The sequence below is a fragment of the Danio rerio genome, chromosome 10 (genome assembly GCF_049306965.1).
Source record: "Danio rerio strain Tuebingen ecotype United States chromosome 10, GRCz12tu, whole genome shotgun sequence".
Lineage (NCBI taxonomy): Eukaryota > Metazoa > Chordata > Actinopteri > Cypriniformes > Danionidae > Danio > Danio rerio.
This window is the reverse complement of record NC_133185.1, coordinates 38,597,185-38,620,326: the sequence shown is the minus strand read 5'-3', so window position 1 is coordinate 38,620,326 and position 23,142 is coordinate 38,597,185. Positions and strand designations below refer to the sequence as shown.

Sequence of the window (23,142 nt, the reverse complement as noted above, 5' to 3'; positions counted from 1 at the left end):
CATTTGAACCAAATTTTAAACAAAGATTTTAAACAAACATCTGATTTAACAGTTTGCCTTTATAACCCTTTAAATAAGTATTGACAGCTCTGTATCTTAGGGTGCTTTCACACCTAGACTTTTGTTGCGGAACCAGTCTCGTTTGCCCAGTTAGCGCGGTTCATTTGGCATATGTGAAACCACCAGTCAAGATCGGATCCGTGCCAAAACAACCGCTTCAAGATCGCTTGAATGAGGTGGTCTGTGCTCAATTGAAATGAACTCTGGAGCGGACCGATTGTAGTGAGAAAGCGATACTATCCAAGCATCCACTTGGATGATGCAACGGCAGCCACAAGACAACGGCGCCAGCGCGCTCATCGCACACCAGCTATTGGTGGAGTGGAGGGACAGTGATAGAGCCAATTCAGTGAATGGGGATGATTGGGAGGCCATGATGGGTAAGGGCCGATGGAAAGAATTTGGCCAAGACACCGGGGTTACACCCATACTCTTTACGAGAAAAAGCCATGGAATTTTAAATGACCACAGAGAGTCAGATCCTTGGTTTAATGTCTCATCCGAAAGGCAGCGCCCACTGACAGTATAGTGTCCCTGTCACTATATACTGGGGTATTGGGACTCACACAAACCACAGGTTGAGCGCACCCTGCTGGCCTCACTAACAGCACTTCCAACAAAAGCTCAATCAACAGCAAATATGAAAGCAACTTTCAGAAATTTGGGTTACAGTAATTATCTGTGTTATTAAACATTATACAAAAACTCAACTCAGGTAAATCTGAATTGAACTCAAAATATTGGTCTGCCAAAGCCAGTACAGCAGGATACATTGGTCAACAACAAATATAGTAGGAAATACTACAGTATTCTTTGAAGTGCCACTGACAATCCATGGTTCAATAGAATGAACAAATAAAACCTCAGATAAACAACATTTTATTACACATACATGGAACTGCATTGTTATTTATTGAACAAAATAACAGCCGAAATGGAAAAGTTAGGACACCCTATGATTTAATTGCCTATAGTCATTCTGGAAGAAATTCAGCTCATTCGTCTTTACACGTTTGTGGCCATTGGTTTTCTTTAAATGTTGCAACATTGATTTATTTTATTTATATATACAGTGCTTAACATAAATGAGTACACCCCAATTTTAAATATGTATATTTTTATCCATTTCTCAGTGAATATAGGTCATACATTTTTTGGTGCATTTGAACAAAACAATTCTATTAGATGGATTGATTTATTTATTAAAATAATATTTTAGACACCAAACATCATTAGAAATAGAAAGATCATACATTTAAAGTCATGCGTAATATTAAAAAAATAATACAAACTTTTTAAATTTTGGGCTAGTTTATTAAGTAATTTTGTTAGACCAGCTCCAGATTTGGCTTCATTGATGTCTAATCTAATGTATATGCACAAATGCAATATTGTAAAGCTTCCTATGGAAAATATTCATCTAAATGAGAGATTTGTGAGGGGTGTACTTGTATATATTGAGCACTGTATTAGTTCTCATGTTTTGTTGTAGATTTGCAGGTGTGATTGGGATCATTGTCTTCTTGAATGACTCAATTTTGGCTCAGATGTAGCTGTCAGATGAACAGCCTCACAGTATATGATTGATGGTTGACTCAATCCTGATTCTGAGGCTACAGAACCAGCCCAATATCATCAGCCCTCCACCAGCATGCTTAACGTTTGGTGTGAGGTGTTGTCTGTTCTAAAGACATTGTTCTAAAAAAAGTTTAGTTCATTCAGATTATTTACTGATTATCAGGTGTTAGAGCACCTCCATAAATGCATGTTAAATTATAAAATACATGACAGTTCAATTAGAATAAGACAAGAAAAGTGTGGGATGTTTGGATGAATAGTCTCTCTCTCTCTCTCTCTCTCTCTAAAAAAAAAAAAACATGTCAGCATGGTTTAGGTCTGCAAATTTGAATCTGAAAAAAAGCAAGCAAGACCAAAATGGAGATGTTGGTTAATGATTGGGCCCACACAGAATCTGCGTGCACTGAAATCTGAAGATTTCCAAAGATTTTTAGCCCATCATATTTATTTCCTTGTGTAAATGTGTGTAAATTAATATTTATTCAGTTTTTAAATTAATTTCAGTTATATTATTGACTAATATGAAAATGTTCAGTTGATTTAATTACAATACAGTTTGTAAAGTAATATTTTCTCTCTTTTAGTATATGTATTATATAACAGACTTGCTTTGTTTACCAAGTAAGTGGATCTAATTGGATTTGCAATGTAAAAATTTAATCAAAAATCAAATTAAATCAAAAATCCTTCCACATAAATCCAGATTTTTTACAAAATTCTGCACAGAAATAGCAACAAATGTCTGCAGATTTTGCCTCTCACTAGTAATGATGCACAAATCTTTTTCATTTAGTAAAAGACAAAATCGGCAAAGACACCTCCAGCTAAAAGTCGAGCATGCTGGTGTAGGACTGATTAGTTTGTTTTTGTTTTATAGCCACAAGACCTGAACACCTCACAGTCATTGAGTTGACCATCCATCATAAAGTCAAATGTGAGGCCATCCATCTCACAGCTAAAGCTTGACTGAAATTGGGTCATCCAACAGGACAATGATCCCAAGCACACCTGCAGATCTACACCAAAACACTTTGGGAACTGTTTACTTTTTTACTTTATATTTTAAAACTAGGTTTATCCTAAGTTTGTCACTCGTGGATTTTACACACACAACATTGCTGTTCATCTCAGGTTTTAATCTGCCAATTTTAAACTCTGCAAAGGATCAAATAAAGCTAATACGGACAACCATGGAACGTAATAGGGCGTGCTAACTTTCTCACAAGACTGGAATTCCAGTGAATGTAATTACTGTACCAGAGAACTCTATTTAAAGCAAGTGACTGATTTTAAACAACATCCGATTTATCCTGAATGGTTTCGTTTGATAACTTGATCTTGCTCCAGAAAAGTGATTTCTGTGACTCAGTAGTTAAATCAAATGGAAATGCATGTGAACGTCAATAGCTATCATAACTACTTTATAGATAAAAATTCAACCTACCTAAATTGATCTTATTTTCACATTATGCTGATTACCATAACAAATTGGACATCAGTGCCTTATTCAGAATTTTGCTCTTTATTTAAGGAAATGGAGTCAAGTAGAAATTAATATTTGTGTTTCAACAAGTACTGTTGATTAAATCTAGAATTGAAATATTTTACTCACTAACCACTAGATTGACTGATTCAGAGAATTAATACAGCAAAAATAGAAAGACTAACAAGGACACCAAAATGAACTTAAACCAAACGACTGGTTTTAAATAAACAAGTGATTTCTCCAAAATGGTTTAGCTTTAAATGTTGATCCTGCTCTAATCTGAATGGATTTTGCTTTATAACTTATTCTTGCCCTTACAAAAAATTGATTTCAGTGGCTCAGTAGTTAAATCAAATGGAAACCCATGTGAACGTCAATAGTTATCATATCTACTTTATGTAACTATCAATCATACTTAAAAGATTACTTAAGTACTTTCTAACTTTTCTGACCACTGCTTCAATGGCTCTTGTAAAACACTGTTCTGAGTTCAGTTTATCTTAATTGATCGTATTTTTACATAATGCTGATTACTGCAAAAAATCAAATTGGACTTACAGTTGAAGTTAGAATTATTAGCCCCCCTGAATTATTAGCCTCCCTGTTTATTTTTTCCCTAATAATTTTTTAACGGAGAGATTTGTTCAACACAGTTTTAATTACTCATTTCTAATAACTGACTTATTTTATCTTTGCCATGATTACAGTAAATAATATTTTACTAGATTTTTTCAAGACACTTTTTTTCCAAGGCAGGTTAGGGTAATTAGGCAAGTTATTGTATTATTTATGCATGTTCTATATATGTATGTAATATATTGTATGTTCTTTAGACCATCGAAAAAAAATACAGCTTAAAGGGGCTAATAATTTTGACCTTAAAATGTTTTTTTAATTATTATTAAAAACTGCTTTTATTCTAGCCGAAATAAAACAAATCAAACTTTCTAGAGAAGAAAAAATATTATCGGTCCTGTGAAAATTTCCTTGCTCTGTTTAACATAATTTGGAAAATATTTAAAAAAGAAAAATATATAAAAAATAAATATATATAAAAAAGGCTAATAATACTGACTTCAAGTGTAAGTGCCTTATTCAGAATTTTGAATCTAGAATTGAAACTATTTTTACCTACTAACTACTAAACTGACTGATTCAGAAAAATAATACAACAAAAACAGGAAGGCTATCCAGGACACCAAAATAAATCAAAACCAAATGACTGGTTTTAAACAAACAACTGATTTATCCAGAATGGTTAACCTTTACAAGTTGATCCTGCCCTTATACATGGAATAACTGAGAGCTCTGTGGTTGTTCTGCATTACAGCAATTACACTGAATAGAATTCCACATCAATCAATGCATGAAAGTTATAATGATCATATCTACTGTATGCAAAGGAATCTCAATACTTTCTTTTTTTGACCATATAGCGGGTTCAATGGCTTTGAACAATACTCTGGGTTCAATGAGAATTTACCTCACCTTGATTACCATAAAAAATACTTTCCACTTAACTGCCTCACCCACATGTTTACTTTCTTTTTTTTCTTAAGAAAGGGAGGGACAAGTCAAAAATAAAAGTGCAACTCGAGATCTTGGAAAATGCTAAAAATAGCCTGATAGCACTGAAACCAGCCTGATCTCAGGAGGAAACGTATTTTATGTTTTGTCAGTTTAGTGGCTAATTCGTACAAAATCAAACGAGTTTAGTCGTACGAAAATGTACAATTTTAAAAAGGAGGCGTGGCACCTAACCCCACCCCTAACCCCAACCGTCATTGGGTGATGAGCAAATCGTACTGAATTGTACAAAATAGATCATAGGAGTTCATACGAATTAGCCACTAAAGCAAAAAGTTACGAATTGCCGTTGAGATTGCGTAGCTGAAACCCACGAACCACCCTGAAATTGACATTTAACACACACTAGACCAGGGGTGCTCAATCCTGTTCCTGGAGATCTACCTTCCTGTACAGTTTAGCTCCTACCCTGATTAAACCCACCTGAACCAATTAATTAGGACCTGAAATCCACTTAATAATTACAGACAGGTGTGTTTGATAAGGGTTGCAACTGAAATCTGCAGGAAGGTAGATCTCCAGGAACAGGATTGGCCATCCCTGCACTAAACAATACTATATGTACATAATACATCCCTACATAATCTAAAATTCACCAGAAAGAAAACTATAGCACTGTTATACAATACAATTGTAATTACAATACCCAAGTTCTAAAAATAAGTCAGGTTGTTGATGTCTTGCTGCCATTCTCCGTCTGAACCATGTCTGTGTACCCATCAATAATGTAATCTTTTATGTGCAAACAGAATACATAGAATTACACTTTCTCACGGGCAGGCGGGAAGGACAACCTATCGTAGTGTTTGGATTGAACAATTTGATTGGACAAACTTTTCTTAGTCTTACACCTTCCAAGGTATGTTAAATAACATATAAATACAACAAACAATTTAAAGACAATCACCTATTTCCCCTTTAAGTCATGTTTTTCCAATATTTTTACCTATACTATTGAATAAATCAGATTTTATCTGAATGATATCTGAATTTTACAATAGACAATGATAATAGCACAATTCATCTCTCTATACAGGTCAAGAGTTTGGGTGCCATCTTAGCATACTCTCGTTAGAAACCATATTAATAATATTACGTGTTCTGCATTTCTCCAGCTGCGTAATATTACTCATCTCCGCTCTACTCACACAACCAATAATACAGAAATTCTCATTTATGCATTAGTTACTTCACTTCTTGATTGCTGTGAGGCACTTCTCACTGGGCTTCCTTCTAAATTTCTCCATAAACTCCAACAGGTTCAGAGACATGCATCTTGCGTCATTTCTAGGAATTCACCTCACGACAGTGGTGTAAAGTACTTCAGTAAACGGACTTCGTTACTTTGGTATTTTTTGGCTACTTTGTACTTGTACCGAGTATAAAAAAATATAAGCAACTTTCTAGATTACATTTTTGATTGAATATATGTACTCTTGACTCCACTACATTTAAACGGACACTTATCATTATTCATTACATTGTGATTGTGCACAACAGGTCGGTCTCTTTATGCAGTGTGCAGGATGCAGTGTCTACTTTGCTTGCCACTAACCATGAAAATAAGTGCTTTTAAGGATTCATCCTCAAATGTGAGAAAACACATTGAGGTAAGAGTCTAATGTGAATTTAATGTGAATTTAGTTAATGTGAATTTAGTCACAGTAAAGTTATTACTGCATTAAAATATGTTCTTTTTAAATGTCTGGGTAAAAAACAAAAAAAAAAAATCCCTTTTAAACACAGTATATTTTTTTTTTTGAGAAACATTTAAAATATTATGGAGCAGTAAACGTGTCAGGCTAAATTAATTATTGACCTCTGCGGTCTTCATTAAATTTAAATTGAATTTAAAACAGTATATTTTCTGCTGAGATATTGTTGTCCTTAAAAAAATAAATAAATAAATAAAATAAAAAAACGTAAATAAAAATCCTACCTCACGGTTTGGCAAAAAACAGTATTACAGAAATTTTTTTACGTTTTAAAACCTTGACTTTTCCAAACAACAATATACCTTGAAAACGGTAATTGTCCCATGCCTACCTCTGAGACTGAAAGGTGAATTTTTCAGAAAAATTAGAAAATCTTAAATTAAAAATATTGAATTCAAATAACTACAATGACACTGATATTTTATTAACATTTCAGAATCCACATGTAACATTACCAGAATTAAATTCTACTTATTACATCAAAGTCAGCTCTGAATTTAATTTTACTATGTTTTACTTTTTTTTATGAAAAATAGTTTGTGCCTTTTTTGGACATTTGAGTTTGACTAAGACTTTTTGTTCTACTTTTTAATCTATTTTGCTCTGCCATTTTGAAACACTGAGGTGTTAAATTTAATTTCTATATTAGGAAATAAAACCTTTCTTGGTGTTCTTCCAGCCTACATTCAGTACGAGTAAAATACTTAAGTAGTTTTAAAATCAGATACTTTAATACTTTTACTCAAGTCTTATTGAAATTGGTGACTTGTAACTTGTAATGGGGTCATTTTTACAGTAAAGTATCTGTACTTTTACTCAAGTATGGTTTTCAGGTACTTTTTACACCTCTGCCTCACGAGCATCACACCACTTCTCTATCAGCTTCACTGGCTACCGGTAAAGTATCATATATATTACTTCTCACCTTCATGAACTTCACAATCTTGCTCCTCAATATCTCACTGAACTTCTCCATATTTATACCCCTTTCTTCCTGGTGCCACCTCACACTCGATTAAGTGTAATGGAGGCCAGCTAGTAAGTGCTGCGCATAGATATATGCACTAGATATCGCATGGGGACCCTGAGCATGCGTCAATAGCGCCGCCACATTGGTACAGTGCTCTCAGGACAAATTTCATTCAACCGCACTAGTCAAGACAGTGTTATTACGTGAAGATGCGGGACTTTAGCGCTGTCTACGGGTGTAGTAACGAGCAAACAAAGAAAACAAAGCACAAAGGCAGAACATTTCATAGGTAATATTAAGTTTTTTTCTGTTTTTGTATGTTCTGAACTTTTGTGCTAATCAGGTAACGTTATTGATGATAACAGTCACTTACTGCATTCACCATACGGCAAAGCAGCTCTAACTCGCACTAAACACTCAGCAGACAATAAAAAAAATCAGCAAACAATGCAAAAGAAATATGACAACGAGATGCTGCGCTGCCAGAAACCTGTAGTATTGTCGGCTAACGTTAGTGAAAAAGTCGTTCGGAGGATTCATTCACAAACTAATCGCTCCCCCCGTCAGTATGAGAAGTGAAAGCAGGAGAGGAGCTGTGTTTCAGGACACGGGTTAGATTAAATTTAACAGGGAGGGTGAATAGTAAATTTCTGTACACACAAACACAAGCTTTTTGTCAGGAATGCCCGTGCGGTCACTGATCCATCAATGTAGAAAAGTGATGTAAAATTATAATTTTCGTAATTAGAAAAAAAATTACATACTAACATCCAGGAAAACTCCCGATCATAGATATATGTGTATATCTCTGGCTTTGTGTATATTTCTGGCCATAGTCCTCCACTGTACCTTGGTCCCGCATTCATTTCAAAGGAGCGCTACCCTGTAGCAAGATGGCGGCGCTATTGACGCATTCCGTCCAATAGACAACAATAGGCCAGGCGACATCTAGTGTATATATCTATGAGTGCTGCGCAGGTACACCTCACTCCTCTGACCTGTAAAGGTGCTCTAGCGACTGACACTTGAAACTATGTTCTTTAGTCTTCTTTGTTGAGCAACTGACTTCTGAGCGGAAGGTTGCCAGATCGATACCAGCTCGGAGCGGGTTGGGTGGCATAGGTCCGGCAGGGTTACATAAGCACAATGGGAGCTAGATTTTTTAGCTCTACGACTCCTCGACTTTGGAACTCGCTTCCCCTAGACCTTTACACAATACCCTTCCAACCACAACCCAGCACTGAGAAACACCCATACACTCTTACATTGACGCAAACACTCATACACTATGGCCAGTTTAGCTCATTCAATGCACCTGTACCGCATGTCTTTGGACTGTGGGGGAAACCAGAGCACCCAGAAGAAACCCAAACCAACACTGGGAGAACATGCAAACACCACACAGAACTTAATCATTAATTTTTCTTTACTTTAGTCCCTTATTTATCAGGGTTCGCCACAGCAGAATGAACCGCCAACTATTCCAGTATATGTTTTATGCAGTAATGGAAAATTACTGTTAATTTTTCAGGAAATGTCTGTACATGTGAAACGGGCTAATGTCAGCTCGAGCTCATGACAAATATTTCTACAAAGTCAGATAGTAGCTAATTTAACTCTTGTGCAAACCTTTTTAAAATGACTTTTAAAATGAGACAGACCGCCAAACCCCATCCCTAAACCCAACTGTCATTGGGGGATGAGTGATCCATACTAAAACGTATGAATGGGGTCATACAAATTAAATTAGACACTAAATCAAAGTTACGAATTGCCGTGACATTGCGCTGGCAGAACTGCGTCCTCTAAAGAAAAAGACATTTGTGTTTGGCGGATGTCATTGTTCTTTACAGCTGTCTAAGATGGCACAGGAATAGAAAGGGCTCTAGGAACATCTAGTTAGTCTGCTGACATCATAACCTTGGCAAATGGAAGGATAAAGAAATCATGGATATCCTTGAGTGCCATCAACATTAAACTGCCAGGACATGCTAATAGGGCATTGTCACGATTTAAAACTCCATGACCAGCGCGTGCAAATCCCTGTTTACTTTTTGCTACACAGCTAAAACCATCATTGGAGTTAGAGTCAAATAAAGGCCCTCTTGGTGTGCTTAGACCTCTCAATCTCTCAATCTGTTCAGGCTTAGACTCTGATTGAGACTAATCCTGTTTTCAAATATTTTTTTTTTCAGCTGAGAAGCATTTTCTTTGTGTCTGGAAAAAAAAACAACAACAACAACTGACAATTAATCTACAATTCTCACAGATCAGTGCTGGACCAGTTATTAATTAAAACCGTTTTATGAATTTACCCATTTATTTGCACAACATAAAAAAATGTAAATTCAGCTTTTTAAAGTTTTATTATGGTTCATGTTTTGCTTTTTCTTAATTTATTAAATGGTTTTGAATTGCATTATGAGACTTTTATCTTTTCGCCAACAACTTTTGATGTTAAAAAGTGACGTTAATTAAGATTTTTAACTGTTTGAAGTGATATATTGTCTGGGTTGGTGTTGTTAATTATAGTACTATAATTAGTTAGTTAAATAGTTACTATATAGATTAGTAACAGCCAATACTTTTTTTTTTCTTTTTTTTTGTTACCGGACTTAATCCTATATATACTCACCGACCACTTTATTAGGTACATCTTACTAGTACTTGGTTGGAGCCTGTGCTGGATCCTGTATTAAATACTAGTATTTAGAATCCATGAGTTAACGCCCAGTCATTTAGCTTCTTTTAAATTGTTGCAATAGAAACATTCTGACAGTTAGAATGAGTTAATTGCCTCGTTTAAAAAAAGAACACCTTACAAGAAGACACTTAACTCCCCTCATCCTGTGATCCTCTGTTGAAGCATTGTCTGTAAGTTTATTATCTGTTTGTATTTATGTTCTATCTCAGATACTATTGTTATTTACATAAATACCTATAGCCCATTTTATGTAAATCTTTTTACATAGTTTCACATACTCAATGTGGCATGGAATAAAGCAGCATTCTCCCTCAATCTCACGTGTTGGAAAGAGTTTATCTGTCTAACTTTGGGAAGAGAGACATCGGAGTGAGGGCAGAATAGACCCCCTTTTGCCTTTAAAACTGCCTTAATCCTTCGTGGCATAGATTCAACAAGATACTGGAAATATTCCTCAGGTCCATTTTGACATGATAGCATCACGCAGTTGCTGCAGATTTGCGCATCCATGATGCGAATCTTCTGTTGCACCATGTGCCAAAGGTGCTCTATTGGATTGAGAACAAGTGGCTTTGGAGGCCATTTGAGCACAGTGAACTCATTGTCATGATCAAGAAACCAGTCTGAGATTCGCGCTTTATGACATGGTGCGTTATCCTGATGGAAGTAGCCATCAGAAGATGGGTACACTGTGGTCATAAGGGGGATGGGCATGATCAGTAACAATATTCAGGTAGGTTGTGGCGTTGACACAATGCTCAATTGGTACTAATGGGCCCAAAGTGTTTTAAGAAAATATACCAATAAACCACCACCACCCTATACAAGGCAGGATGGATCCATGCTTTTATGTTGTTAATGCCAAATTCTGACCCAACCATCCGAATGTCGCAGCAGAAATCGAGACTCAGACCAGGCAACGTTTTTCCAATCATTGCATTGAACTAGATATGAATACAATCTCATCAGTAACTATATTTAAAAAGAATTTGTCATTTTAAATTGTGGAGTTTGTAAGAAAGAGAAAGGAAAAAAATATAATAAACAAATTACAAGTATAGATAAACGGGATATTCTACCAAAAAATGTACATTTTCACTAATAAAAAATGTGATGGCCTGTGACTTTTAAGCTTGTCATCCTCAAAAAAAAAATCATACAAAAACGAGCATAAAATCATACAGTTCAATGATGGAACGCATGCTTGATCACAGTCAGCTTCTTCTCAATCAAATGATGTCACTTCTGAGTGATTAGCCTTAAAGGTTGCACGCATTTAATGTTAAATTTAATGCAGGACTGACAGAAACATGGGGACAGTTGTAAATTTATTGGTATTATATACACTCTAAAAATAACTCAAGAGGTCTGTTACCATCACATAGTTTAATACATTATTGTAACTTAAAAATTCTAAAATGCTGATTTGATTAAAACAATTAAGTTGCCAGAATAATTTTATTAAGTTTTCAAAACAGGAAAATATTGATAATTACATCAATTTAAAAATGCAGCTAATTTAAAGTTAAATATATCTGTCAGTTGCTTTGAAACAATATTTAACTTGTAGCAACCCAAAGAAATCGGGTTGATAACTCACACTAATGAAGTTGTTTTGTATTTTTAAGTCCACACACTAATGTTGTTTTGTTATTTTTTACTCTAAAAATATAGGACAGTACATGTTTTTGTTTTTTTAAACAATGAAAACCTGTGGTTTAATACAAATAAAAAACTACCGAAAAAACAAAAATTTTGTGGTAAATGTAATGCTTACAAGCATGAACAGTAAATTTAAAAACAAACTAAAAATTTTACAATTTCGGCTACTTAATTTATTTGGGGTTTTAAACTTGAAAATGTGCATGTAATTAAGTACATAACACTGGATTTGTTTTTAATTTTAAAATAAAAAAAAACTAATTTAAACATTTTTTTTGAATACTCAACTTATAGATTTGAGGTTTTTGCTATGTAAAAATGCCTCTGATTGAAGAGGAAAATATTTGGACTTCAAAATATTAATGCAAACTGTTTCATATTTTTTTTAGTTTTGTCTAAACACTATTTTTAGAGTGGATTTGTACTATTTATTTGTGGAATTTATTTATAATGTCATGTTTTAAATCAATTGATGTGAATGATAACAACTTGAACTTCGATTTCTAAAGTTTTTTTCTTTTAAGTTTTTAGCATAACAAAACTATTAAAGCTGTAGGTTCAATTGGGCCAAGGACAATGACAGGGTTTGTACATTTGTAAAGTGTTTTAATAAAGAACAAAAATCTGTGAACAAAATGAATGATATATTCCTCTACAGAACAACTCACAGAAATCAACCATCAGTCCATTTTTAAAATTTTGGGAAGAAATACTTTATTCGCTGTATTTATGTTTTGATTTCAGGGACAGATAATGTACATTTCTGTTAGAATGTCCCAAACACAACAGAGCAACGAAGCAAATGAAATAAACAGTGAGTTATGGTGTTCTGGGACATATACAGGTACAGGAATCGAATAATCAAACTGTAAATGACAGAATACTCTATAAATAATTAAACAATTAATTTTTTGTTAAAGCCACAAATGCTATAATTATAATAACAAGGCTTTAAACTTGCTCAGCATGCATTGAAAACACATTCAGATTTACAATATCTCTGCAATGACAGCAGTTCATTCATGCAAATCTGTGTAAACATAACACATTTTGACATTTTCTTTGAGTTTATATATATATATATATATATATATATATATATATATATATATATATATATATATATATATATATATAATAACAATAATATAACAAAAAACCTTGTCATCATGTGCAAATACTTGAACTCAGAAAACCCATCCACCATGACGGACTTGTTTCAACAAACGATTACGAAATTATTTTAAGTATGCTTCTGAATTAGAAGCTTCAAACCCGTCCCAAGTAACATGCACAATAAAATTTGAACGTAGCACTTCCAGAGAACATGTTCTGTTGTGAAACGACAGGTAGTTCATAACTCTTTCAGTCGTCACTCCAAGCAATGTTGAAGCTTACACGCAAATGCAAGCAGCTGTTCCGCCCAACAGACAATTTGCATATTAGCTAGAACAAACGTGCAAATCCTGTTTTGAGCTGCTCTGCTATTGGAGGGTTTGTCTCCACAGTCTTCACTGTGCTGCTTGCAAAGACCTTCACTTAATCAGACTGTCTACATTATTGATTACCATCTCGCCAGTCCTCCAGGACAAAGTGTGTACGTGTTTATGTGCGTGTGTGTGTCTAGGTCTGGACACTGCGATGGAGGTGGATGGTGTGGCTAAGATCATAGAGAAAGTGCAGAGCATCAGCACTTCAGTTCAAGTGAGATGCACTCTGAGATTGCAGCCAGCGTCCATTAATCAAAATGACAGCGGCTGGCGGAGAAAGTGGGAAAAAAAGAAGAAAAAAAAAAAAGGAACAGTCCAGGGGAGAAAAATACTTAAATTAAAAATTCAGTAGACCAGAACAAAGACTGCAACATCTATACAATTACTAAAGGCATGTTTACAGCTCATTCTGATTCATATTATTTTTATTTTATTTCTTATGAATCCCCTTATGAAACAAGAAGCTGATTCCAATGAAAACGAACCATACAATTAGCATATTTTTCTGAATATAAGCTGTCACCGCTTTGGTGCTTGAACAAATACGATGAATGATTTGTTTGTTTTTAAGAATTTCAGCGTGGTGTTTTTAACCAGAACACCGTGTACGCAAACAGCAGGGCCTTACATTTTTGGAATTCTTTACTGGAGAGTTAATAAAGGATCCTCAATAAAGGATAAAAACTTTTATTAGTGCACATGAAATGCTGATGAACAAATTGGTTGAATGAAGATTCAAGGAATACAGATAAATCATCTTTTGCCAAAAATGTGACAAGAAGGGAAATTAAACTGGTGTATTGTATGTTTCATTCTAAAAGCATTTGGTGAATGCAATAAATTTTATTCACACCCATGCATGTCCTGAAAAGTGAAAAGTAAAAACCAAAGTGGAAAGTGAAGCCAGTTTTTTTTATTATTGTGTCTCTTATTTCTTACTTTTTTGTTGTTGCTATTTTATGCAACAGAACATTGGTAGAATTCTATTGGTAGAATTGATCTAGGCGCAAAGTGCATATCCGACTGCACTTTTTATTTAAGGACATAAAAATACGAAAAATACACTTTGCACCATGGCGAATGGTCTAACAGGGTTGAGCTTATTTTCTTAATAAGTCATGCGTGTGTTTTGAGCAAAATGTGCATTAAACCAATCAGAGTTAATAGTCAGTTGCGTTGTGCCATGGCGCATTTGCTATTTACATGGCGGACTTCGTAAGTAGAAAAACTGAACGCTTCACTAGCGAGAAAATCAGCGCAAGGATAAGCCTCCTCCATTCTGCCTCTTTACTGTTTCTTCACTTTTACTCTTTACTTTACAAAGATTCGTTTCAAAACTATTTCTAAATTCAGTTCTAATTTCCAGCAAAGGAATAAATGAACTGTAAATGAAGTGTAACAATAACTAAGATGCATTCGTCTCCAAATCCTGACAGGTGGACAAATCTAAACTTTTTATTAAAATAAATGTAAATATGCATTTAATAAATAACACTGCTAATAATAATAATAATATTAATAATAATAACATTATACAAATGCAAATTGTTATGAGGAAAACTGAAAAAAGCCCCCCTGAGATGAAGGCATGGAGGCAGTGTTTTTTATATTTATGTAGAAAATAATAACGTTTGTAACATTTTAATCCTTTATTTTTTTATATGTAAAGATATTTGTGTATTGCAGCACATTATGTGTAAGCAATGTTTAAGTGTCTGAACCCACATAGGCGCATAACAAACACGCTCTGCGCTGGAATTTAGACCAGTTTTATTTAGTCAATGCAGTCTATTTTAGTTCCTCAAAATACCAACGTGCCAACAATGTGCTATAACACACCTCCTTTTCAGACCACCACACTTATAAGTCCACAAAGTTGTGCAAATGGATTTGTTATTAAAACCATGTGGTGCAAAACTTTAAAATTAAGGTTGCGTTGGTCGAAAAATAGCAACAAATCGTGCCAAACACATCTTGCGCCTTTTTGCAGCAGGTGTAAGATAGTCGTAGTAAACAAAATAAAACAAATATTTCATCTTACTCAAACACGTAACTACATTCTTAAAGAATTTGTGCATAAAATAAGAAAAAATGTGCCATATTCAGGCATCTTTAATTTAGAAACAATACAAATTTCTTAACTTCAGAAAAATGATTAACATATATTTATTAGTCATATATTATACATGTGCTGTTATGAGATAGCTTGTTTTAAACACATTTAAACACACACACACATACATGGTATCACTTTATTTTGATGGTCCCTTTAATGCATTTTGTTGAATATAAGTTAAATGTACATGCCAACTAATTCTTTTTAGATTATAAGCAGACTGTTAGGTAAAGGTTAGTGTAAGTTGGCATGTACTTGCAAAGTTTCTTATAGTCAGTTTAATGTCTGTTGAGGGAGCAGTATCAGCAGATATTAAGCAGACAGTCTACTAATACTCAAATTAGAATAGGCATGTAGTTACAAAACTTTCATTCAACAAAATGTGCAATAGAGACCATCAAAATGAAGTGTTAGCGAATTGTTAGCCTACCTGTTAAATTTTAAATCTTTTGTATTTTTTCTGTTTAATAGAGAAAAGATTTTTTTCAGCACATTTCTAAACATTAGTTTAATAACACATTTTTAGGAATTTCTTTTTTCTTTGCCATGATGACAGTACATAATATTTTACCAGATATTCTTCAATATTCAGCCTTATATATATATATATATATATATATATATATATATATATATATATATATATATATATATATATATATATATATATATATAAATTTCAAGCTTAAAGAAAGCTTATTAACTAATTGTTTGTTGAACTGCTGTATACGATTAGTATTCAGTTATAGATTTTGTTTGTGGTGTGAACTAAGCTTTACTTAGATCAGAGATTACCAAATAGGGCCCGCAGGCCTTACCTTTGGTAAGCTTCAATTTGGCCCGCCATCCAGTCTTAGAAGAGAGGTAGTTTTTTTTTTTTTGGAAGTTTGTTTTATTGTTGAGCTACAAAACAGCAAACTGAAAGTAAATGTTTCAACTAAATGTTGTAAATAACTCGACAATGCAGAAGACATCAGCAGAAGCAGCTTTACTAGTGTATTCGGCATTGATCTGCATTAAATAGGAATTATGTTTTTATTGTATTAAGTTCATTATACATTTTTTAATGCTATATTGCATCATTCAATATGATTAAATCTATTTATTAATATTATTAAATAAATTAAGAAATGACCCATGGCAACTTTATGTAATAAACACAAAATTATTTTGCTGCTTCTTCAACCTACTTATGCAAAACGAGCTTAACACAATTCTTGAGATTTTTTTTTGGGACAACTTAATTGTTTTATGTTTAATCCACTTAGTAAATGTGTTAATTGAGTCGATTTGTGTTGAGACAACCAGATTTGATTTGTGGAACCCTGCGTGTTTTACACAGCAGTTTGGTATATTTACCTTCGGCCCACAGCCCTTAATCAAGTTTGGCTTTTGGCCCTTCATAGGAAAACGTTTGCAAACTCCTATTACAAGAGGACTCGATTTATAAAGTAAATGAGAATATGAGTATGGACTGATTCGTTTATAATACAACACTACTAAAAAAAGAAATTAAAACGGACGGTTTTGACTTCATTTAGATGAACCAACCAACTATCCAGCAAACACAGAATGTTCCCCTAACGTTCTCATATGGTTGCAGTTTGGTTATTTTTTGGGGGGAAACACAATAATATCCTCGTATAAATGTTTTTAAAATCCAAAAACTTCCAGGACGGTGCGGGGATTTTCTTTTTTATAAGGAGGGGGATTTAGGGGGAGCTTTCCAGTAACAAAGTAAACTTTTCTTTGCTAATCAAGAGAGCAAATTGGGAAACAAAATTGATTATCTGGTCGGTTGAGCTAGAAATTATGCATGTTTTCCACTTATACAGAGTGATGTTTCCCTCTGCTGGACACAAACAGTAAACATGATGCAATGAGCATGTTTTACCTCGTTCCTATTTTTAACTCCGCCGGGTTTAGATGCAGACCGGAGGAGTTCAGAAAGACGCCAGAATGAAGAGAGAGGTTAGGTCTCCGCGGGCGCGGGAGATGGAGACCACGCCCCTTTCAAACGACTGAAGCACGACGTCATCACACCAACAGACCGCCTCGCCAGCTGATTGGCTTAGGGGCGAATAAGGAAACGATGGATGCTATGGCAACAGGCTCTGGCACAAGCGTGCGGGCTTTGTTTTAGACCTTGGATACAGCTCTCTGGTTGGTCTGAGGCGCGCGCTTCTGTCTGTTGTTATGCTACCCCAGCATTCGGAGTTGGGGTGCGCGCCTTCAGGGGTCTCTACGCCTCGTTTCCACCCTCCCGGTGGAGAGTGTTGCTAGGCACATTAGACAGGAACTGTAAACAACTAAAAGCTCGAGACCACCCTGCCCCCCCGTTCACATCCACTTGTTTTGAACCGGTTTCTCAGAGGGTTGGGGCTGGGATGTTTTGATGTAAAGGATGTGATATCAAAAACAAACAAGTGGAGGGAAAAAACAACAACACGTGTGGTGCTTTAGCATTACGTTTATTGTACATATATCCATCGTGTGTAACGTCACTCGACAAAAACAACAACAACAACCAAGATCGCTCCTGACAATATAGATGAACACAAACATATTTACATGTTTTAAGAATAATATAAGGTTATAATATCTAATATATTTATTTATCTATCTACAGTCATGGGAAAAACAAACAAGAGATAGCTTGAAAACGTGTGTTTCTAATAATTTAATAAGTATGGGTTTGAGTACAATGTTAATATTTGGTTTATTGTATAAACAGTAAATCTGCTGAGATTTTTCTAAATATACATTATTTAATAACAAAATATGCATAAACACACACAAATATATATATATATTACTAATTAAGTCATAAAAGCTCAGAATTGTCAGGTGGTCTCTTGAATTATCCCATAACTGTACAGATTTCAGAAGATTCCCTTCATGGTGTTAATGAAAAGATATTACAAAATGTATGTTTGTTACTTGCATACATTTATATAGCATCAACGTATAAATCCATTACTGCTAAGACAAAAATATCTTACACCAAAACCTCATTGAGGATGTGTGATTTTCACCCTAAACCAGACATTCCCCTTGCAAAAGCACTTATCATTTTTCTGAACTGCACTGGAGGTTATTTTCAATCTCCAGCAGGCGTTGTCCTATTATCACTGCTAGAGATGTTATCTGAAAGACACATTAAAGAACAGGAAGTCAGACAGAGAGCAGGGAACGTGACTTTGAAATTTAATATGATAAAACATAATTGGCAGAACACAAAGTACTAATACATATCAGTAAAATCACTAAAGCATTCGTTCACACGATGCTGAAGACATTTCATCATCACCCACAGGAATCTTCTTATCAGAAGTTTCCATTTGATTTATTTGCCATACACATCGACATGATAGATGTAATTAAAACATAACATTAATATATAGCAAACAGACACAGCTGTCACCACCCTTTCCTAGACCAAATTCTTTAACAGCTCCTAATATCTATTGTTTGCTGGACTCAGTGACCAAACAAAGAGCTCCAGCAGCGCCACAAGGGCGCCATCTGCTGTTCACTTGAGCACTATAAAAAACTGTGGTTCCCAAATTAGGGGTCTCTTGTTGATTTCTAAAAATACCACACATGTTATTAAACTATTAGAATTACCATGTTTTAGCTATAACCTGCAAAAGATAAAAAAAAAACAGTATTCAATAGTTAAATAAAAATGTACATGCAAATCAAAAGCCATCAGCTTTTCAACTCTTTTTCCATTAGATTGCAGCCCCTGTACTAATTACGCTAGGTTACTGAGACAGCAATAGTGTTAGTTGCAGCAGACTGATTTTACGACACAATGTTAAACTTTGACACCTTTACGGCACTTATATACATTAAAAATAAAGGCCACGACTGAACAGAGGACGATTTCAAAGTGGCGGTCTCCAAAATTAAACCAAGTATTGTGCTGTAAACATTGTGGCCACCATTCTTATTAAGATGAGGTTAATTTTAAATTAAACAAGTGAATAATGACTATTAAAATGATATAGTTGTTAGACTGTTGCACTTCTTTGTGTTGTCAATAAGCTTGTTTATATAGTTCCTACTATACCACCTCCAAGTATAGTGGGGGTCTCGAGTCACTGGAATGGTTTGTTAGGGGTCAAAAGCTAAAAGGTTAGTTCCAAAACTCTTATTTTAAAGAATACATTACTTTTGTGCATGCATGATTTAGTTTTTATTTTCAAAAATGATTAATATGCTTTTATGTTTTAAAAATGCACACAAATTTTAAATTTCAGTTTGTATCAATATTTTTACCTATAGTTTATTTCTTTTTTACTCTGTATTTTAGTCTATTGTTGGGTGTGATGAGTTACTAAGTAACTAGTTGCTGTAATTTTATTACTTATACACTCAAAACAATGAAATAACTCTTAATTTTTAGGTGATTTATTTACAGTTACTTATAATACTTGCTTTAAATGCTCTAAATAAATTCAACAGTTCTGTATAAATCAGTTCAGTGTATCAGATACATTTTTTTGCTATTGTTATTTGGATATTTTGTAGAGAAACTAGTTTTAACTAATGCTCAAGGATACTCAACACAAGCTCAAGAGACATGCTTTGATAATGTATAGTATGTACATATATTATATAGTTTATAATTATTATATAGTTTTTATCGATTTACCTTAGTTTTTTCTTTTTTTATTCTTTCTGTATTTTAGTACATTGCTGGGTGTGATGACTTACTAAGTAACTGGTTACTGCAATTTAATTACTTATACACTTAGAAGTAACTGTTAATTTTTTCATATTTTAATTACACTCACTCATAATATACTTGCCATAAATGCTCTAGATAAATCCAACAGTTCTGTATAAACCAGTTCAGTGTATCAGCTAATTTTTTCGTTGTTATTATTTCGATATTTTGTAGATAAACTATAGTTTAACTAATTCTCAAAAATACTCAACACATCCTCAAGAAACTTAGTTCAATTTGTTGAAATGCATGACAATGTATAGTTATTAGTGTACATATATAATATCATTCCTTTGAATGTTCCATGTTTTGATTCATATAATACATTTTATTAGAAGATTTTTGCAGCGTAACCAAGTTAAACTTTTTTTGAAGATGTCCTTGTTACCATTTAACTATTTATTTAGCTAATGAGTAACATTAATGACATGTACTTACTATATGGATAGGGTTAGTTGCATGAATTTATGCATAATTAATTCTAATTGCTATAGTATTACAAAAAACATACGTAAAAAGGACTCCTAAAAATAAAGCGTTTTATCTCTTAGCTAAAATTTATTCATGTTATTAAAATGTTTTATGGTGGCCAAGAGAGCTTAACGTGCTACAATTTAAGAAACACATGCAATTACAAAACACAAAAATTAAGAAAAGATCTTCATCGGTTTAACAGCACACGTGCTGCAAATCCTTACAATGCATAGACATAAAAAAACCCACTACATTTTCCCACAGTGCAAACAAAGTAACAAAACACGCTGCAATTTTTACAAAAATGCAACTTGATGCAACTTGTCCAATCCAAAAATGTCTCCACATGCAATGATAACGAAATTGCTTATTTGAGAGCAGAGAAGGCGATTTACGTTGGTTTGCATCATGCTCACATATCAATAATTTAAACAGATGAACTGCTTTACCTCTGTCATCTGCTGATGCACAGTGTCCTGGTACTCCAGGGTCACTGGTTTGTCTTCTCTGTCTAATTCTGGCATTTGCTGGCCTGGACTTCCCACTACATAGCTAGATACATAATCGAGACATGATACACATGAATTAACACAAATAAAAAAAAATCTAGAAATTAACAAAAATAAAAACAATACAAGCTCATGTGCAACAGGTTATGTACCTTTCAATATTTTCCACATTAAAGCAGAAAAGGGATCTCTTGCAATCCAGCTTTTTCGGGGTTGATATGTACATGACTCCTAATTCTGAGCAACAGCCACGGCAGGTGAGATTCACAACAAGGCTGAATGCGAGAGACAAATTTACACAGATGCTGATCTAAACAATGAAGGTATACACTGTAAAAAGTGACTAGTTACTTGACTAGACAATGCGAGTAAACCTGTTGCCTTAAAGAATTTTCTTAAAAATAGTGATTAAACCTGTTTTAGCTTGGATCTACTGAATTGACTTAATCTTTATAATTATGAACAGATCATTCATTCATTTTTCTTTGGCTTAGTCTATTTTTTAATCAGGGGTCGCCACAGCAGAATGAACCACCAACTTATCCAGCATATGTTTTACACTGCGGATGCCCTTCCAGCTGCAACCCATCACTAGGAAACATCCATACACACTCATTCACACACATAGAGTACTGACAATTTAGCCTAAACAATTTACCTATAATGCATGTCTTTGGACTTTGGAAAAAGGAGCACCAAGAGCAAACCCATGCCAACACGGGGAGAACATGCAAACTCCACAAAGAAATGCCAACTGACCCAGCCAAGGCTCAAACCAGTGACCTTCTTGTTGTGAGGCGATCATGCTACCCACTGCGTCAATGTGACGCCCATGAATATAGTTTATTTACCTTAATTTGAGCCAATGAATTAACATAGTTTTTAAAATAAAGTCAATCACTTTAAACAGAAAAGGGTTTACTCACTATTTTAAAAGAAAAGTTAACTAATTGCTTTTTACAGTGCAGTAAAATGTAATTTTTTTCCATGACATTAGAATGTGTGGGGGATTGTTGATTTTTTTGCATGTCCAGTCCAATTTTACTTTTTCTTTAATAGCAAACAATGACTATGACATTTTCATTATGAACTAAATTCCAAACAGTGCAAAAAAACATATTTTTGCCAGAAAAATTTGTACCAACTTCTTTAAATATGCTGTAATACTTTCCTACAAATTTTATGAATTAAGGTAGGATATAAATACATGCAGCCACAAAAAAAGAGTATTATTCAATTGTCATTTTAAAACTTCATATTAATTTGTCAGAAAATAAAAACCAAAATAACATAAATCACTTGCTCTTTTGTGTATATATAACAAACACAAAGATGTGTGTGTGAGACAGTAAATTATGAAAAATTCATCCTCACCATCCAAGCTCCTTTCGGGTCCCAGAAACAAATGGCTCTTTGCCTACAACAATGTTGTCAGTAATCCCTAAAAATCCACATGTAAAAGTCAAGATATAAGCTTTAAGACATATTACTGCTAAACTCTGTGTGTTACAGTGTCATGAATTAATATACATCTAAATGTAAAACAACTTCAGAATTGAAACAAGTGTATACAAATATTACTGTTTTTATTATTTCCATCAGACTACAGATAACATTTTGAAATTATTTAACAAAACAAAACTAGTATGTTTGATCAAAACATGGTTATAACTAGTATTTTACATAAATAACACAATTGAATGGAAGAATAGTTACGTTTGAGCATGATTTGGTTGTTCTCATCATCGCTCCCAGCCCAGGACAGACTGTCTCCGATTGGCAGCTTGCATTTGCCGCACATAAACACCGCTGGACCGTCGCTTTCTCCATCTTCCTCCACTCTACTCCTGCTGTCAGCGGAACTCTCGCAAACAGAGTATGTTTTATGGCTACATTCATCGGGGATTTTAATTTTGCCAGCCATCTGAAACCCCAGTGTTTTCAAACGTACGCGGGAGCAGTTCTTCTGTGAACTCGCAGCTAAGTTGACCACCACGCAGCGCCATCTGCTGCACCGGAGAAACACTTTCACTTCATTCTAAACGTCTTAATCTAA

The 23,142-nt window shown here is 34.2% G+C and overlaps 3 protein-coding genes across 4 annotated transcripts in view; all 3 read right to left on the bottom strand.

Moving 5' to 3' along the window:
* b3glctb (beta 3-glucosyltransferase b) overlaps positions 1-17,474 on the bottom strand; it is a 126,866-nt gene extending 109,392 nt beyond the window's left edge. Inside the window, exon 1 of one of the 2 annotated variants that reach the window (XM_073914092.1) lies at positions 17,263-17,474. The gene's annotated coding sequence lies outside the window, so the exon portion shown is untranslated. Of the gene's footprint in view, positions 1-7,351; positions 7,451-17,262 lie in introns of those variants that run through there. The other variant, XM_068223808.2, reaches the window with a different exon arrangement.
* cfap298 (cilia and flagella associated protein 298) overlaps positions 1-23,142 on the bottom strand; it is a 49,209-nt gene that overhangs the window by 8,728 nt on the left and 17,339 nt on the right. The window lies entirely within an intron of this gene.
* Positions 17,824-23,056, bottom strand: mis18a (MIS18 kinetochore protein A). Its single transcript, XM_021479407.3, has 5 exons — positions 22,803-23,056; positions 22,461-22,527; positions 21,239-21,361; positions 21,027-21,129; positions 17,824-18,515 (listed from the first exon to the last, which is right to left on the bottom strand). Exons 1-5 carry the CDS (start codon positions 23,008-23,010, stop codon positions 18,438-18,440), a joined length of 579 nt encoding a protein of 192 aa, XP_021335082.2. The 5' UTR covers positions 23,011-23,056; the 3' UTR covers positions 17,824-18,437.

Bases quoted from the DNA above. Each gene is read 5' to 3' on its own strand.
- mis18a (XM_021479407.3), bottom strand. From the start codon at position 23,010: ATGGCTGGCAAAATTAAAATCCCCGATGAATGTAGCCATAAAACATAC. The intron at 21,130-21,238 runs GTACATAACCTG...TTATGTATCTAG, and splicing joins AATGTGGAAAATATTGAAAG to CTATGTAGTGGGAAGTCCAG. The intron at 18,516-21,026 runs GTAAAGCAGTTC...TGTGTCTTTCAG, and splicing joins TGCATCAGCAGATGACAGAG to ATAACATCTCTAGCAGTGAT.